This window comes from Triturus cristatus, chromosome 3_2 (genome assembly GCF_964204655.1).
Source record: "Triturus cristatus chromosome 3_2, aTriCri1.1, whole genome shotgun sequence".
In the NCBI taxonomy this organism is placed as follows: Eukaryota; Metazoa; Chordata; class Amphibia; order Caudata; family Salamandridae; genus Triturus; species Triturus cristatus.
In genome coordinates, this window is record NC_140584.1 from 615,491,094 (window position 1) to 615,510,228 (window position 19,135).

The 19,135-nt window shown below is 43.1% G+C and overlaps 1 protein-coding gene across 2 annotated transcripts in view; it reads right to left on the reverse strand.

Moving 5' to 3' along the window:
* Nucleotides 1–19,135, reverse strand: part of LOC146857829 (protein phosphatase 1 regulatory subunit 12A-like) — a 600,392-nt gene that overhangs the window by 178,969 nt on the left and 402,288 nt on the right. For both annotated transcript variants that reach the window (XM_085648504.1, XM_085648505.1), the window contains exons 10-13: nucleotides 4,930–5,121; nucleotides 4,102–4,199; nucleotides 3,829–4,020; nucleotides 2,563–2,676 (exon numbers count right to left, since the gene is read on the reverse strand). In XM_085648504.1, coding sequence (XP_085504630.1) covers nucleotides 2,563–2,676; nucleotides 3,829–4,020; nucleotides 4,102–4,199; nucleotides 4,930–5,121 — 596 coding nt within the window. The remainder of the gene's footprint in view (nucleotides 1–2,562; nucleotides 2,677–3,828; nucleotides 4,021–4,101; nucleotides 4,200–4,929; nucleotides 5,122–19,135) is intronic.

Genomic DNA, 19,135 nt, shown 5'->3' on the forward strand with positions numbered 1-19,135 from the left:
TTGTTACGTACAACATGTACTAGTAAGTCCAATGGGCTATTGGGCTTGGCTAGGGACTCTTGACTGTAGGTTCAAAATAGAATATCTCTTGAACCACCTAGGGTAGAAAGACTTTTCCAACCAGTTCCGAAATCTGGGTGACTTCTCCAGCCATTTCACAAAGGAGGCTGAATTCAGTATTTTGTCAAAACACCCAGGGACGACCAGAGGTAAGGATAGGCAGCCAAGGGATTGTGGAAGGTCAGATATGGATCAGGGACACCTGTGTCCTGAATGATTAAAGGAGATGGAGCCATTTGGACCCAAATGTGATTATAGTCATCTTCTGGGCAGCTGGTTGGGGTAACCTAGGTCTTTGTGGCAGTCTTTGCCAGTTGAGACTATCTGATAATGGACCTTCGCAACATGTGGACCTTGATGATCACCTGTGGAGCAGCTCGCTTCTTCCAGAATAGAGCACTTCAGCTCTTCTTGCAGACATGTAATTTATTCTTTCTCTCTACAGCTGCCAGCAAGGCATCTCATCATGTCTTCCAAACCCAGGGCCAGGGATAGTTTGCAGATAGAGGTGCAATTTCACAGCAGTCCTATGCCTGGTTGGGTCATCATATCTCTTTGCAACTATGCAGAGGACCTCCTAGGTAGCAGAGTCAAACTGTACTGGCTAAGGAAGCCAGTACTTCTCTAGCTCTCGTGTGCAGGCAAAGCAAACAGAGGTTGCACGTTTTGAATTTATAAGCGCTCATCCAATCCTGGAGGTGTACGTTTCTGACTAGATCAGATCGTGATGTTGGTATGCAGCCTGGATGTTACTTCTGGAATCAGTTTAGGCTGATCCAGATGGATAGGTAATGGATCCAAGTCAGGAGGGCAATTTACAAAGCAATTGTGATCACAAACTGGAAACTGGGCTTCACTCTGGCAGGAAAGCTGCAGCAATATTAAAGATATGGCTCTCTACTTCCCAGAGATAATTAGCTTGGGCAGGGAGACAGGAGATATACAACTGCAGGTTGTAATATGAGACGGGCATCAGCAAATTAACACAAAGGAGACCGGAAAATTAACACAAAGGAGACCACCAACTTGTGCAAGACATATGGAGACTAACGGGTGCCTCCCACTCACCCATCCAAGTACACTTGTGAATCCACACAAATTAATCATCCTTACACATCATTAAGGTAAAGAACCCAAATTACGATAAGAGAATAAACATAACCCATAAGGAGTTGGCAGGTCATCCCCCAGTTGAGTATTGGAAAAAAGGCCTGTGCCCCAGACTAGAATCTGATGCCGCCAACGTGGTCAGTCTTGCTCAGCCTGAGAATAGGGGACTGTCAACCTCACAAAAAAGCGTCATCTTTGGGCTTCCCCGAAACATCAGAGGACAGCTCTGATGTTTCACATTCAGTAAAACAGGTTTAACTCCTGTAAGCCTGCGTTATAATCAGGAAGAATGTAGAGGACTGGGCAGAAAACATGCAGGGGCTGGGCACCACAGCTTCACAAAACCAAGAAGAGGATCTTTGACTCAACAACAGTCCAAAAGTTGTCATAACCAAGCACATTGGAAAACCTCATAGCAATAAAACAATGAAGTACGCAAAGGGAAGACAAGAAGGAAGGTTAATGATGACAACAGGCAGCAATGCTTGAAAAAAAGAACTATAAAATATTAGTAAACTGGATGATGGAAACATTAATGAGAGCCACTGCGAGGAGAGGACTAGGCCCATTTGGCCAAGAAGAACACCACAACTGAAAGCCAAGGGGAACACCACGACTTAAAGCCAAGCGAAGCACCATGAATTAGAGCCAAGTGGATTACCAGGATGGTCAGTTAAATAGAAACACTAGGATGGAGAACTAAAAGAGAGCACCAGAACTGGAAGTACAGTGACAGCTCAGCAATAAAAGCAAATCAGTAAGAAAAGTAAGTAAGTACATAGGAAGGTGCACAGTGAGAGTTAATCAAGACAGAAATATGCATACTACACAGAAAGATTCACAAACTGCACATCGAGAGACAACTTGAACAGTGAGAACATTACTTGAACAGCGACAGAGAACAGTGAGAAAACCTGCATAATCAGGAACACAAACCAGTATAGCAAGAGAAAGAAACCTGTACACCAAGTTGCTGTCAACAGTCCTGAATGATAAAAAGATGCAGCATAGCTGAACAGAAACATGCAGGATAACATTCGGGACAGATACAGCAAGGACCCAATGCAGCCAAATAAGCACAACCTTGTGTGGCCTGAAACCGAGACCCCCACAGAGCCAGAGAGACGATTCCTACAGAGCCAGAGATATAAACCATGCTGAGGGAGAGAGAGAAACAGAGACAGCCAACATGGCAAGAGTGACAGAATCAGCGGATTGGACAGATGGAAGACAAACAGCACAGAGGTAGACGCAGAAAACTGCAGGGATTGAGACCGAACATTTACAGAAAGGGAATCCACACAGTTGCAGACCAAACACACTTAGAAAGGAAAAGTAAACTGAACACAGGGGTAGAACTGGCCACCAAGAGGTTGTGAAATGGAGCCTCACCGAGAGGAGGAGGTTCCAGCTGTGGATGCCGTCTGAGTTGCAGGCCCAGAGGATGGGATACTTGTACCAGATGATGTAGAAACTGGAGCCTCTGTTTTACGTCCATAAGAAGAACTAAAAATACACCATTGAATAAAATCAGAAAAAAACGAATGCTTCTGTGCTTCAATTTCTCTCATTTTTTACAGTGTTTTGATTTAAAGCTCTACAGATAGTACAACCTCTTGCCAATGTGACATGTAATTTAAATTTTCCCTGTTGACCAGAGACCACCATTTCATTCTATTCCCACGGGAGCCCATGCTATTGACCATGTTTCAGGGGATATCCATCACTTGGCCCATTTATTGTTATTGGTAAATACCACAAATGAGGTTAATTTATCGCAACATTGAAGAAGCTTAAATTGTGGCTACTGCTCACTTGGATTATGATCTGTAGCATCACAGACAGAGCCCTTTACTCCAAGTGAACCAGAAATTCTGGTTTATGCTATAAAAGGTTACAAATTCGGACACCCTGTGGCGAAGGATGCCACACTGTGGTCCTTCTGTTTGCCCTGCCACCAAGAAGTCAACGCACTTACACCTGCTACCACATAATACTAACTCTGGTCACTTCCCCACAGATGGTATATTTAAGTTGCTGGTCCATGGGAGCTCAAATTAAAAAATGCGTGAAGACTTCCAACAACTAGCACTTTGCTCACAGATCAAAATGTAGTATATAACAAAATGCAATGGAAAGCAGCAAACCATGCCTCCCGGGACCTTAAAGTCTGCCACCTGACCCTAGATGTCCAACACCTTGAATGCTACCACAACTGATTCTAATCGCTGGCTCCTCCTACCAGATATTTTAGATACTGGCACCAGCCAAATCACACATTCTGATCCATGTCTACTGGGACATTAAATGATGACCACTGCCACTAGCAACCATACATTCACGCCCTGGCAACAAGCATGTTCAAGCCTGGACTCTTACTCCCACAAACATTAAAATGTGGCTTCTGTCTCCATTAATATCAGATGAATAACAGTCCACACACTGCACTCAGAAAACTGAAATACAAAGCCTAGCTCTTATGTGCTTAAATTCTACGACCTTATCACAAGAAATAAAAACATGCCCCTCTTTGGAATCCACACCTCTTGGAAAGAAAATCCACTCTCAGGATATCAGATAATTCCAGGATTCTCAGTGGTACACGCACCCTACACGTTGCTCTCCTTACACTTACTACACAACTTCCGAGTCTCTTACCTCCTCTGGTAGGAGGAACTGCTCATTGTGGAGTCAGCAGGTTGAGGTGGGCTGGGTTCCTTCTTTCCTCCATTAGATTCACCAAACCTCCGTGTTTGTGATCCTGCCCGGTTCAGGCCTACGTCTCCGCTCTCACTGCCCTGACGCTGACGTGTGTAGGAGCCGCTGCGAGCCACCTGAGTTAGAGAATCGCTAGGGAAGACACAAACAGTCAAGCAGAAGATAGCAAAATAGGGATATAATTAGAGAGGAAACCAAATTATTGGCACACACCGGTTTGTGCTTTCCTGGCTGCTTTCCTGGGTACTGAACAGGCGCCGTGTTGGAGTTGGGGGGACCCGAGCCAAGCGAGGCTCTGTAACTTCTTTACCCTGCCAGGAGAGAGAGACATTCAAGCACATTCAAACTCCAGACAGACAGATGCAGGGACAGAGGACCAGGGCCATTCGAGCATGAAGCCTGTAGAACCAGCACCACCCTAAGTTGAATGACAGAGACACATAGGTGCCACAAGAGAAGATAGTACAACCTAGGGGAAGGTCTAAGACAACATCCCCGCATTAATGACACTCGCCAACACTAGAATTAAAGACACAGAACCTCATCAATTTAAGTAAACAGACACAAAGACTCTTGGAGAGATGGACACTGTGTAAACCCAGTAAGAATAGTAAACCAAACCTGGAGAATATTACTGCACCTTCTGAAGTAAGGACAGTTACAACACCCCAGGAGAATAATAAAGAGACCTGGACCATTTCATAAAAGACAAACGGTAAAAGATTCAAGAGCAAACCTTACATCACATGGGCTGACAAATATTGCACAGTATCAAAGACCCTCAATGAATCTCAGAAAATGCTGGTTGAACGTTTGGCTAAGCCGAAGTGTAGTCTGACTGCTTACAACAGACCAAGGACAAAAAAGTCTGATGGACGTGCCAGAGCACGAAGCAAGACAGATGGATATACAAATGGCGGAGAGCTGTCTATGTCACCAACTTTCTTCCCTGGCTTGAAACCACACCAAGGGTTTAAAAGCATAGTTTATATTTTGTGGCCAATACTGCAATCCTACTTGTGTAATAAAGAGCTTACTCACTCGCATGTCAGTAAGTTCACTTGCCAGCCTGGGACTGGAGGCAGATTTTGGAAGCCCAGGATCTTTGTTCTTTGGCTCCTCTGGTTGAGTGGTAGCTGTGTTTAGAGCACCGTAGCTGCCAGTTTTGCGAAGTGTGGTGCGCCAAGCTCCAGGGGGTGGTCCAGACCTTTCTTCCTCTTTCGATACTTGAGTCTACACATAAAAAAAGTCAGTAGACTTATGTACCAACCTGTGAGGTGCCAATCACAAAGCAAAACATTAAATCAAATGTTTTTGTTTTTGAGATGGTTAAATGGTTAAAGCAAGATGGTAAACAGCATCACGTCAATTGTTGAATAATTAATACGAGTCCCATTTCACTAATCCTATTAGGGGATCTCACTGTGGGTGTACAGGATTAATATAAAAACAGCAACAGAGGAGTTAAGCACACTCTTTGATTTACTTACAAGGTTCATAAGATTAGCCAACTCTAAACAAATCCGGCCAATATATTTTACAGAGCAACGAGTTCTGTGCATGCATATTAGATTCTGTAACCCTTATTTATGTAATAACTTAGGACTTCAGGTAAAAGAGCCGTCACATCTACAGAGCAACTCAATCCGATCAATGCCGCAAGAGGAAGATGGGTGGTACCAATATTATGAAAGTTACAAAACTGCAAAACCAGAGTTACAGGTGGGAAAGGAACATTTTCACTATGGATCATCCATACTCTCACATGCTGTAGATTAAGTAGCAGGGGGAAATCTTCAGAAGATGTCAGACAGATTAACAGCAGGGGTGTGTAAATTCTGAGTAATTTGGTTTTGCGTTATTCTCTGAAATTTTGAAAAAAATACCTACATTGCAGGTATTTTTATGAAATGTAAAACCAGGATTTGGTGTTATATTTGAGCTCGGAACGAGTCCTCATGTCTGTTTTGGACACAAAGGAGTAATTCATGCTTAAAAGATAGCGTAATAAAAATAAAAGCACTGCACACAGCAGCCGCTCGCATTCTGGTCATTCGCACTGTTCCCATATGCTCAAAAATATATTTTTAGATTGAATGGCACACAATTGCAGGAACTTTGCTTAACAAGCGTAATGATAAATTACACGAGATTACGCCAGCATCATGGAACTTTTAGCCAGTCACATAATTTTTAAATTCAAAATATCACTAACCCCATTAGGGGATCTCACTGTGGATGTACTGAATCAATATAAAAACAGCAGCAATGGAGTTAAACACACTCTTTGATTTGCTTACAATGTTCAAAAACTTAGCCAACTCTCAACACATCCGGTAAGACATTTTACAGAGCAACATAGCAGAGTTCAATGCATACATACTAGAATTTGAAATCCTTTGTTATGTAATACTTAGGACTTCAAATTCCTAAAAGAGCCGTCATATCTTCAGAGCATCTCATTCAGATCAATGCCGCAAGGGAAAGATGGGTGGTACCGATATTATGAAAGCTACCAAGCTGCAAAACCAGTCTTACAGGTAGGAAAGGAACATATTTTCAGTATGGATCATTCATACTCTTGCATGCTGTAGAGTAAGTAGCAAGTGGAAATCTTCAAAAGATGTTGGATAGTCTTAACAGCTGGAGTGCATGAAATTTGCATACTTTGTTTTAGCATGATTCTGTGTAATTGTGGAAACATTATCCACATTACAGGTAATTCTGTGAAATGTAAAATCGTCATCTGGCGTTTATTTCTTGGACTCAAAGGAGTAATTCATGCTAAAAAGATAGAGTAAAAAAAACAAAATACAAGCGCTGCAAATAGCACCTGCTTGCATTCTGATCAGTTGCACTATGTGCTCACAATATATATTTGCAATGAATGGCACATAACTGTGCAATGCGGTCTAACAGCATAACTTCAGTAACTTCACTTAACAAGCGTAATGATAAATTACACAAGATTACGCCAGCATCATGGAACTTTGACCCTGGAAATAATCTTTTTAATATAACCAGAATTTAAAAGAAAATTCACATTTTTAAAATAATGCATATATGGCAAGGGAAATCAAACTGAGAAAAAAAGATAAGGAAAGATCTGGAAGAATATAGTCAAAATGTTAGATTTTTCCATAACTCAGCATAGTTCTTTAAATCAAAAACATTATAATTATGTGAACTTTGATCTCAATACCCAATATGTAATATTTTTCTAAATTAAATGTACTCATTATACTTTAGTTATACAAAAAAATACAAATTTAATTTAACTGATATACAAAATGAAGGTTTCAAAAAGTAAGACATTGTAAGACTGAGCAATATTGTTATTACACAGGCGCCACACTGCGTAATTTCAGGGGGAAATTTGAATGTGAGATGTACTGCTCAGGTAATATTTTTAACGCAAGCAGTATTTCAGGTAGAATTTATATCTGAGGGGACCATTCAGCTCATTTTTTGGTGCAAAACTACAAATCTGAAGACGAACAGCAGTGTTTTAAATGCGAGCGTCTGTTCCTTTAACGTGGGCGGTCACCAAACTTTTCAATTCAATACTCTTTACAATTATAATCTTCTACCCGAGCGGGACCGTTCAGCTAATTTTTTATAAGAAAAAGACAAATTTGAACATGAGCACCAGCGATTTGAAAGCGAGCTACCAGAAATCAAGTCAAAATGACATTTTCAAGACAAATTTTTACCAAAAGGACCATTCTGGACATTTTTGGAGCGCGAGATGCATTCCATGTAATTTCGCATAATGTTGAGGTAATTTTGCGTAATTCTTCTAAAGCAAATTATGTGAGTTTAACACACACCTAATGAAATGTTCGCCGCAATTTGAAGTTTAAAAATAGTGGGTTGCACTGCACACTGCTAAAATGAGGTACAATTAGAAGCCTCAGATAACTGGATAATGAAGTTGTGATCTGTGGAGTTATTTACATTTTTGATAATTTAAATATTTGTGTTTAGAGTACAAAAATGTATTTATTTTCTTTGAATTAATTTGTATCAAGCCTTGAAAAAGAAACCAGTATCTCAGAACACGTGTTGGTTTGGGCGTGGATGAAATGGATATGCAAGATGTCTATGCTATAAAGAGAATGATTAATTCAATTTTTATAAAAGTAAAAACTTAAAATAATGAAAACTAATTATGAAAACAAGTTTCTTTAATTTTCGATGAGCTTAACGTGCCACAAACTTTTTTTAAAGTTTGTTTTAGTATTAACACAATGACTAGTTGCAAAGCAAGGAGCATACATCATTTGTACAGGTCAGAAAAAGTGAATTTGGGAGTGGTAGCCCACACAAGGTACTTTGCGGTCCTTGTGTGAGGAGGGAGCCCAATGAAGAAGCATGTCACCTTCTGGTAAGTGAGAGTTCTCGTCCTTAACAGCTAAATGCTCGTTTTGAATACTACCAAACGTAAAAATAGTGTGTAAGACTGTTAGAAAAAGGACACACATGTTTAGATCTATTCATTCATGGGGAAATGTCCTTATTTAATTCTTCAATAAGTAAATCTGGCACCCAACAAAGTTGAGTGGCAAGCTTCTTACGATACACATTCCGCTGCTCAATTATCTCGAACAATAGGATTATACAGACTCAAATGAGATTCAGATATTGAGGTAAAAGTTGAGAAGTGTCAACCAGCAAACCTGAAACTGCCTTACAGGAGATATAAAATTGTTGCTATTTGAAATAAAGTTATACAGCCTCCTTCGTCATTGACGTACCAGTATCAAATTTAGGTGAGCTTTTAGGGTTTAAGGAATCAGACTACTAAAATGGCACTTTTCAACTTCAGATATACAATTTTATCATTTGGTCTGGATGGCATGTTAGTGGAAATATCCTGAACAACTATGCAAACGTGTTGTAAGATGCAAATTGTTAGCAAGCATGTACAGCAACAAAGACCATCATAGTCTGGGCATAGGTATTTTTCTTGGGTTGTACGCCAATATTAATAGGGCATAGCTGTAGTCACCTCAGCCCAAGGTGCCCCTGCAATTTTTTTGTATTGCATGGTTTACAATCAAGAATGGACAAAATCACTTTTATGGTGATTTAATACTCTTTTTTTTCCCCCTGGAGTTTTATATAGCTGCAAACTTGACCCTAAGGTATCAGAGCGCTTCACATGAGCACCAATTGAGTTACAGATGGATACAGTCATTTTATAATTTTTGTTAGGCACGGGGAGATTAAGTGATTTGCCTGGAATCACAGTATGGTTAGCGTTCCTGCCAAGACTCGAACTGGGTTCCCCAGCGTCTAGGTCGACCGCTCTAGCCGTAAGACCACATCCTCTCTCTTTTGTATAACCCCTACAAAAATAGGAATAGGATATAGGAAGGAACTTATGAACTAAGAATATTAGTCACCATGGAGCTAACTTTATCTTACTCTTTTGACCTGGCTCTTTTGACCGATTCTAATGTTTGTGAATAGACTCCAAGCATTCAGTATGATGGGAAGGCAGCAGTTTAAGACAGTGGTACAAATAAATCCTAGTCAAACACAGCATCAGCTTGGGAGTGAGCCTAGAGAGCATAATTCCAACAAAATGTGGGCAGGCCAAGAGACATGAAAATAACGTCAGGAGAACGATCTACTTCAAATGAAATTCGGAAAATCTTTGAAGGATTCCCTTGTTGTGGTACAATTCCGTAAATGGTCATGACTTGCTGCTCATTGATGCACTTGGCCTATCTTTCCACCAAGAAAAACTTCTTCGTTGAAAGAATTTTCAGGCCTCATGAGCCAAAACCTTTAGGACTTTCCACAAGAGCCGATTTATGATGAGACTGAAGTCAATGAGAACAAGGGGTACCTGAAACGGATGCCTTAGACCAACCAGCTGTCTGTAAATCATGGAGAAATATATAATATGTCTGCTCTACAAATAATCCCAAATTACCACAAATTAACTTCTGTAGGTGTCAGTCTGCACCCGCTTCATATATGTGGTGTACAAAGATATAGCAAAACATCATTCACCTAACAAGGGAGCAGGCTGATGTTCTTCACCACCACCCAAAGGCAAAAGCAGAACCGTTTGAAGTGTACTGAACTCTAGAGGCGGTCTTTCTAGAACATTCTAGAACTTCAGTCTCTCTGCAGTGTGCGCAAATGCTAGCTCTGCGGGAACTAAGTAGTCCAGTTGGGCACTGTAGGGAGAAGTTCATTCCTCCTTTACTGGACACGTGGTCTCTATAATCTCTATAAATGGTTCAGAGCGAGTCAAAGAACTGTAATTGGCAAGGCCATGCTAGAGCAACAAGATGACCAAATGTCCTGGGTCTCGAATATTTTGGAGGAGCTTTGGGATTGGAGGAGATAGAGGAAAGGCATATAGTAATGCCCCTGCCTTTTCCAACATCAGATCATCCTCTAGGAATGTCATCAGGACACCCATCAGTGAGGCAATTGTATTACATATGCTGGTTAGGTGAAGTACCCCTTAAAATGGCAGATATAGGGAAATTTGCCATGCAATAATGCACATTCCCACGTCTTCAGCCAGCTGACACAACTGAGAATACTGGGACACCTATGACCACATGGGGAAATGTTCTGTGGGTGTGTGTGAAATCTAATTGTTTTCCTTATGGTACAGATGGAGTTTTCCGCAGTGAGCTCCCCCACCCATGTTCTGATAATTCAATTGTAACTATGCTTTAGAGTGGAGTATATGAAAGATGCATCCCACCTAAAGATTTTTGCATATGCCCTTACCGTCAAAAGGCTATGACCCAGAATTAAGGACTGGGGCAGGCTTGGACTGGCTGCTCAGCAGCAGGTCCCACTGAGAATTTCCAAGAGTTTGGCATGAAATACGATACCTTTGAAGGACATCTGTGGATCTGAAGCCTTTGAACTAAGAGGCTGACAATGTCCTTGTTCATGAAAGGATCCACTGCCTAGTTGATGAAAGCTACCAAATATGCCGAATGGTATGTTTTTGCCAAGCTGGAGTCCAGAGATGTCCGATTAACAGACTCCTCTTTGAATGGCACAATTAGGATTTGGGGTAGTTCACCGAGAACCCAATATTACATAGGTTCATAAGAGTCCAAACTAGACTGGATACTACCTTGATGTTGTTTGCATAAGGCAATCCTCTACAAAGGTACAGCAATGAGCTTCCTTTGCTGCAAAAAGGCCATCAGCAATTATCCTGTCAAAGACAGGTGGTGAGGGAGAACACTAACACAGAACAATAATAGAATGTACTGGTAGTGTTGGTTTTACACAGTCGAACAGTTACATGCAAGTAAGCCTCAAGGGGATCCACATAAAACATTCCGCCAAGGTGGTTCTGGAAAGCTGCCAAGACCCATGACAAAGTTCATTTGAACTTTTGCAGTAAGATTAGAGATCCAAATTTGTGCAAACCTCTCTTTTTTATCAATGAAATTGCAGGATTTGTTTCCTCTTCTTCTTTCGTGATAATGACAGGTAAACCTCCCACTTTTCTGAATAAGTTCTCTGAATGCTCACAGGGGGCAAAGGTGGATTGATTGGGGGCAGCTCTGTGGCAACTATGCTGCAAAGAATATCTACACCATTGGACTATCAAATCTGTGACCAGCGTGGTAATGGAGAGAACACCTTCTCCCCGCTGGAAAGGAGTGGGCCTCTTGTGATGGTGCAGAGAGTGGCAAGCGCTCAGAAAAGCAATTGAGATTTCTTGACCTCTGTTGAGGCGAAGGCTTTTGTTCTTGAAGTGTGTCCTCTTACACAGCTGGTTACTAACTGAGGAGGAAGAGGTTCTTTGCTGGGGTTTGTAGCAAAAGGACTACTTTGCCTGGAAAGAACTGAAGGCTTGTGCCACCTTGAAGAGCGTCGGTCTCAGTGGTGTCACTTGGTTGACGCTCATAGGTTTGACTGGAACTGTTACAGTTTTGTACTGCTCTAGAACCTCCATAGGCAAGCAGTTTTACATGTTCTTTCCGTCAAATGTGAGGCTGATTACTTTTACCTGGGCCTACGGTTTAATGCCTGAATATTTAAACCATGATTGCAGGTGCATTATTAGACTGTATCTCTAGGTCCTGGCAACAGTATTGGTGAGGTCGTAGGATGTGAAGAAGTTTTACACTGTAGAGTCATTGTCAAAGAATAATCTGAGCCTGTGCTCCTTCTGGGCACATTCTGGGAGCAAGGAGGTGTACCTCTTGAACAGATGTTACACCCGAAGCTGGGAATGATGGCATTGACACTTACATGTCTGAGGGTATATTTTCTTTGAATCAACATTTGATATCCTTTCCATATAGATGGTCAATGCTTTTGCTTTCAATGAAGCATCCTTCACGGTAACAGTGTGTGCTGCGTGAGGGAAATTGGCTCAGAGACCAACAATCAAGAGAAAATTCAAAGTCTTTGGTTAGAAAGGAGGTTTGCAGGGCGTCATAATTCGAAATTTAGTGTGCCCTTGGATACGGGAAATCTTACAACCCAGAGAGTGGAGTAGGATGACTCGAGAGTCAAATAGGGCAAGTGCGATTGGGCTGGTTTCTTTTACTAACTCTGCTGCTTCAGTGCATTCTGTGTGTAGGAAAGGAAGTCATGGTCAAAACAATGGGGGAGGTAAGCCCCTGTAATTATTCTCGAGACAGGCTGTGCACTGATTGAGCAGTGCACTACCTCCAAACAAACCAACTACACACAGCAGGAGCTAAAATGTACAGCAGGAGTGGAGAATGAGTTTAAAGATGGGTCTGCCTGGTCAGACTGGGACAACGACAGACACTGCCCACAGAAGGAGCTGGGCTTGAATCCCCAGTGAGGGTGTCTGGAGTTCTCAAAGACAACAGATATGTGGCCCTTCGAATGCGTACAGATGGTAGCACGCACAGCCCATGGATGCACTGGGCGACTGTTCCCCAACAAGAGACATAGAAGTTATGCTTTTCAGCTGCTGAAAACAGCCACGGATATGAAATCAAGTGTGCTGCGGCAACAAGTTACCAGAACTGAAGGAAAAAAATGTTGAGGAAAAAAAAATATTCTTGTTCAATAAAGATGGACAAGAGATAAAAAAAGACAAACCTCTGTACATGATGTATAAAATGCTATTCTGCAGTATCACAGCTGGAACTAAATATCCACAAAGATGGCGAATGAATCCACACTCCTGGGAGAAGAACTCACAATTACCACTTCAGGTGTCTGGCTTCTGTACCTTCTTTCCTGCTGCCACTGGGAGTTTGCTGCGGCTGTGATTTAGGGTAGGTCCATGTGAGCAACCAGCTACTTACCTTCGGTAACACTCTTTCTGGTGGATATTCTATCTAACTGCTGAATCCTCACCTTCAGAATATTCCCAAGGTGCTAGTCTAGATCTGGAAAAGTTTCACTGTAGTGGTCCTGCATGCTGATAGGTAGCACCATTTAGTTGCACACTGGTTTTGTTCTGCCCCAGAAGGCATAGGGGATGCCACATGTATGTACCACGCCTGAGCACTGATGTCAATGTCTTGCTTGACTCCTTCCACACCTTAAGATGCGAAACAAAAAACATTTGTCGCTAATGTGTGCAGATCTCTAATTTAGGACCTTTTAGGATGCTACATGAAGACCATTCTACAGCAGCAATGGCAGTCTGAGCCCCAGGGGAATGGGCTCTCAGACCTGCTAGATGTGGTTTCTTGCCACTAGCCACCTCAACAGAGTTCTTTTCTGCACAGCCTTTCCTTTCTTCACCCCTGAAAACCCCCACAAAAAGTAGATTTTCCACTTGATGGTCCTTGGTATGATCGATGTAAAAGCTTAAAGCTCTTTTGGTATCCAAACAATGGAGCCTCTCCTCTTCTTTCAAGTGGGGAGGCGAGGCAAAGAAAGCCAAGAAAGAGATGCATTGCCCAAAGAGGAAAGGAGTTGTGACTTTTGACAAAAAAGCCACCCAAGTCCCCGGCACCAATTTGTCCCAAAAAAGGTGGTGTTTTCCAGTTGTACCAACAGAGCCTGGAGTTCACTCACTCGACAAACTTAAGTGATCACAATGTGGAAGACCTTTCTTAAAGTCAGAAGACACAACAATCAGCGTGTGCGGTGAACATAAGAGAAACATCAAGATCATGTTATGGTCCCACTATAGTGTAACAAATAGTTTGGGGGAGGGTGACGTGTTCAATCTTTAACAAACTGCATTGCAACAAGTGGGTTAAATAAGGAAGGTTGGTATTGCTAATGTAGAAAGGCTGGCATATAACCTTAATAATAGTGTCCACTGGAAAGTCTTGATGGACCAAGGACCAAAGACCAAACCAGCAATAAAACATCTGATATTTTAGACTGTAAACGGTCTGTCCTGCAGACTCCACACAAGGTCACAAATTTGCCTCAGTACCAGGTATCAACGGATGGACACCTGGCAGCAAGGATGATGTCCGCAACCTCTAACACAGTCAACTGCAGCAGCTAAATTCAATGCATGGAGGTGTAGATAACACAGGTTCGGGTGCAGCACCCTGCTCTGCAACAGATTATTCCGTAGTGGCAACCTGATCCGGGGACAGATTCACACACAGATATTCCGGATACCGCACACTCTTGTTCCAATCTGAAGCCCCTAGGATAAACTTATGTCTAGTCGCTCCTCATCATCTTCAAATCTCGGGGCTCGAGAGGGAGACCCGGGAAGGGCATTCAAAAGTCCCATGTTCCACTCCAGCAGAATGCATCTTTTAGCTACAGTTTTTGCAGAAACTCTATTGTGCAAACGTTTTGACACTGCAAGTCAGCAACAATGGCGAAAAGATCTAGCTAGTGTGAGAAAGTGCCCTCTTTTTGCATGGTCACCCCCAGTTATGCTAAAACTGTTGAGGTGCTTTGACTGAGTGTGCTCTGGGTTCCTGTCAATCAGGTACCCAGGGCCTACGTTCTTTCCCTAAACTGCATTGAGATAAAACCCAATTGGCACTCTTTGGCCACATGTCAGTCCCTTGTAACTGGTACCACAGGTAACAAGGGCACTGTGCACAGGGAAGGCCTCTAAGGGCTGCAGCACTTATTGTGCCACCCTTAGAGGCCCCGTACCTTTACATACACACACACTGCCATTGCAGGCTGCATGTTTGGGTGCAGAACAAAGTGAAGAGTTGACATGGCACACATCCCTGAGTGCCTACAACCCACTGCCCTGGCATAGCTCAGCCAACCCTCTAGCTGGGTGCACTATGCCAGTGGTGAAGGTATAGGTGCACGAGCCCTGTACCCCTACAGTGTCCAAGCCAATTCTTAGACATTGCAAGTGCAGTAATGTCATTAAGAGTATAAGGTGCTGGGAGTTTGTCATTATGAACTCCACAGCACCAGAATGGTTTTACTGAACACTGGGAAGTTTGGTATCAAACTTCTCAGCACATTAAACCCACACTGATGCCAGTGTGGGATTTAATGAAAAATGCACTCAGAGCATCTTCGAGATGCCCCCTGACACTAGGGTACAGGCTGAGTGGCTGCTTGCCAGCTCTCCACCACCAGACATGTTTCTGGAACCCTGGGTCGAGAGCCTGCTACTCTCAGGGGTCTGAAACAATGCACATCCTGGGACGAGGGGCCAAGCCTCCTCCCCCAGGATGGGTTGGGTCCACAAAGGGAAAGATACAAAGGCTTGCCGCCTTTGTGAGCTACCCCAGGCATTTTCTGCTTCCAGCAACTGGCCTCCACCGGTTCTGACCCCACTTTGGGTGGGAGAATCAGCAGGAAACCCAAGTGAGGAAGGAAGGTGTACCTACCTTTGCCAGTCCCACCCCTCAAGTGGGGGAGGCGAGGTGAAGCACAACTCTCAGTCCCCGCCATCCTGCAGAAGGGGAGACCCAGCCAACCTGAGCAAGGCATATACCCCCCTCCCACTGGAGGGTGGCATTATAGGGGGTGTACCCACCCCAAGGAAGGGACCCATTGGTCCCAACCTTAACTCAACTGTAACACCCCTGATTCTGGTATTTAGGTCCAAGAAAGCTCCTACAATAGGAAGCCTGTGCGAAGGATGGAGACAGGTGCAACTTGTTCATTGCTCGAAATCCACAAAGATGTCAGGACGTTCAGTGCTGCCTGTAGGTGGTTGCCAACTGGATTTGATGAGCCTCCCTTCAACAGCTAGTCGTCAAGGTAGTGGAAAACTGGTATCCCTAACCTCCAAAGATGGGTGGCGACCACAGCCATCACTTTTGACAACACCCGAAGGGCACCGGTGAGGCGGAATGGGAGTAGAGCAAACTGAAAATACTCTTGGACTATCTGGAAAAGCAAGTAACGTCTGTATAGGTATATGAAAATGTGCGTCCTGCAGGTGCTAGGCTACCATCAACTCATCTGGATCCAGGGCAGAGACAATCTGGGCCAGCATGAACATTCTAAATTTGCCCTTCCATAATAAGGTATTCAGAGGATGGAGATCTAATATAAGTAAAAGCCCTATTTCTTCTGGATGAGGAAGTAGCAAGAGTAATAACTCACCACTACTTCTGAGTCCAGAACCCTCTTTATGGCAACAACCCCAACAGACAGAGATGGATAGTAAGGTCAGCATTCACGTGTTACTCTGCACACTATGGCTCCCTTGTATAGTAATGTGTGCACCTCTTGCATGAGAAAAGAAAAGTGCTCCTATGAGAGCAGTTCTGATGTGGGAGAAAGGAGCGGCTGGGTAGAAAGTAAAGAAACTATAGGGCATAGCCCTGCTTAACGATTTGGAGGACCCATCTGTCACATGTGATGGAAGAAAGTACTGGATCTTGACTCTCACAGGGGAACTGAGCACCACTAATGGCAAGCTAAAGCAGCTTGGAAGCTGCTGCTGAAGGGGAGATGGACTGGGAGGAACGATGTCTGTGGTGACCTATAAGTTGTCTGCCATATCCACATCCCTGGCCACGAAAGCACTGGGGTGACTGCAGAAGGCATTTGGGACACTGGTGGAGCCTGTACACCGACCTTCTGGTGTAGCCTTGGGATTTTCTGAGCAGGTATGTTTAGCATGAGTCGACAGACCTATAGTGCGAGCCGTGGCCCTACTCTTGCTACAGTGTACTAAGACAGAATCAGCTTTTTCGCTGAATAGACATAAGCTATCAAACGGCATATCCACGAAGAGAGGCCTGTAAGTCTAATGAGAACCCTATTGCTGGCATCCTTCATGGCAACGGCGCACCACACTGGAGCGAACTGCTCGCCAAGACAATCGGTAGCATCAAGGACAGCATGAACTACGTATTTTGCAGCATTTTGACCATCTTGAATAGTCTGAGCCAAGGAGGCTCTCAGTTCTTCCTGGACTGCCAACAAAATCTCGCAGACCATGTTCTAGAGGGCGTGGGTATGCTTGCAAAATAAAAAAACGGTGCTCAGCTGCTTCATCATTTGTGTAGAGGGCTCTCAATATTCGAGACTCTCCAATAGTTTACGAGAGAGGACTAGGAGTGAATGTGCAGCCTTCTTGGGTGTGGTTTCCATTAGGCCTCCATGTGGACTACAAATATGAGACACTATTCCGCTTTACTCAGGGTGTTAAGGTACCTTGACTTCAGGTAAGACATGAACTGAGATGAACTGCCAGGTCTTTGCCATTGCCTCTTCCTCCGCTCTTCAACTCTGTTGTTTGCCTAAAAGTCCTTCTTTATCTTACTCAGAATAAACACGTTCCATCCTTAGAAAGCGATGCTCTCTACCTGGGGATTCCTACATCTTTGTTGATTATCTTCAAGTGATATAAGGGACAGCCAAAAGGTAGTGGCCATCCCAAAATTCAGTCCCTTCAAATCCCTCCTCTAGAGAACTCGCTGACTCCTCATTAAGGCAAGGATATATTTTCAGGCAGTAAGCATCATCCATAAAGATCTCTATGGCTTTCACTTCATTAGCAGACAATTAAAGCATTATTTTCATGTCAGAGCTATGTTGTCGTTCAGCCAATCTCTCAAAGGGTCTCACTTAAGAAATAGAGACTTGGCAAAGAGATTTCTCTGGTCTTGAGCGTTCTTATGGAATTCTGCTCTTGTTCCAAACGGATGCAGCATGGACCAGACTAATATCTGTAAAAGTCTGAAAACTTGGCTTTTCCTTATTTAACACATTCAACTGAGCCACTGAGGTATTCGTTTAGCTCATCCAGTCACATGATACACATGCAGGTGTGCTACTGAGCTATGAAAATCTAATGACCTAACGTACCATAATCTAACGCACCCTCATAATGTCCTAGACTTTCTACTCCTTTTCAACCTTCACTGGTCAAAGTGTTCACAATGTCCTGTCAATGTCCTGTCAAGTGAAAGTCTTCTAAGAAATGGAAAGACATAAGGCATGATGGAAAAGAGGTCAAGCTGTACTGGTATCAAGCTGCCTTGTCCAACAGACACAAAATGTATTCATGGGAGTGCCAATGTAGGAGGTGGGTAGCCACCTGGCTCAATGTGTTTAAGGTATCTTCTGAACGACCCTCCACATCACTGCTTCATCCATATAGCCTCTTAACTTATTTAATTGTTTTAGCTCACAGGAGGTTCATTTTGTGGGTCTTTACAAAGTTTGAGGAGGACTTACATCTTGCTCATGGTGCTCAAACTCGTTCAAGCAGAGGGAAGGAATTGAACATTTGTTTTACATAATGGAATGGCTAACTTGATGAAACCTTGTAAATATTTTTACTATATCCAAACTGAGGGATTTATTCATCTTAAAAGTTGTAAAGATCATGGCCACCTCAGACTCCAGCATCACAGTCTCTAGGTACAATTCCTGTGAATGAAAGATAGCAGGGCGCACGGGACAGCAAGAGCAGCCTAACAAGCCAGGCAGTGTTTGCTTGAGCTGGCTAAGTGTGGATTGGCTCAATATAGTAACGCACAATAGATCCAGAAGGCCTCCTTTTTGTCAGGTTGGTCTGTCCTGAACCTTACCTTTTCTGTCTAAGCTCAGAGCTTATATACCAATATATTTCTAGCTCTGTTAGTCAAAGGGCAGTGTTATAATGGGTCAGCAGCCAGCACAGAAGGACCAGATCTGCCCAGGTCGCAGCTTAACCTATTAAGTTGGCTTTATACTATACTGAGATTTCTCAGGGAACTGAAGAGTCTGAAGGCCCTGTATTCTATTCCTAGTCTAAAGTCCTGATCTCAGCATTCAGTTTTTCCACCGCTTACCAACCTCGACCCTTATATTAGACAATGATATATCCATCTATTTCTCTGTAGTCACACCTGTGAAGGAA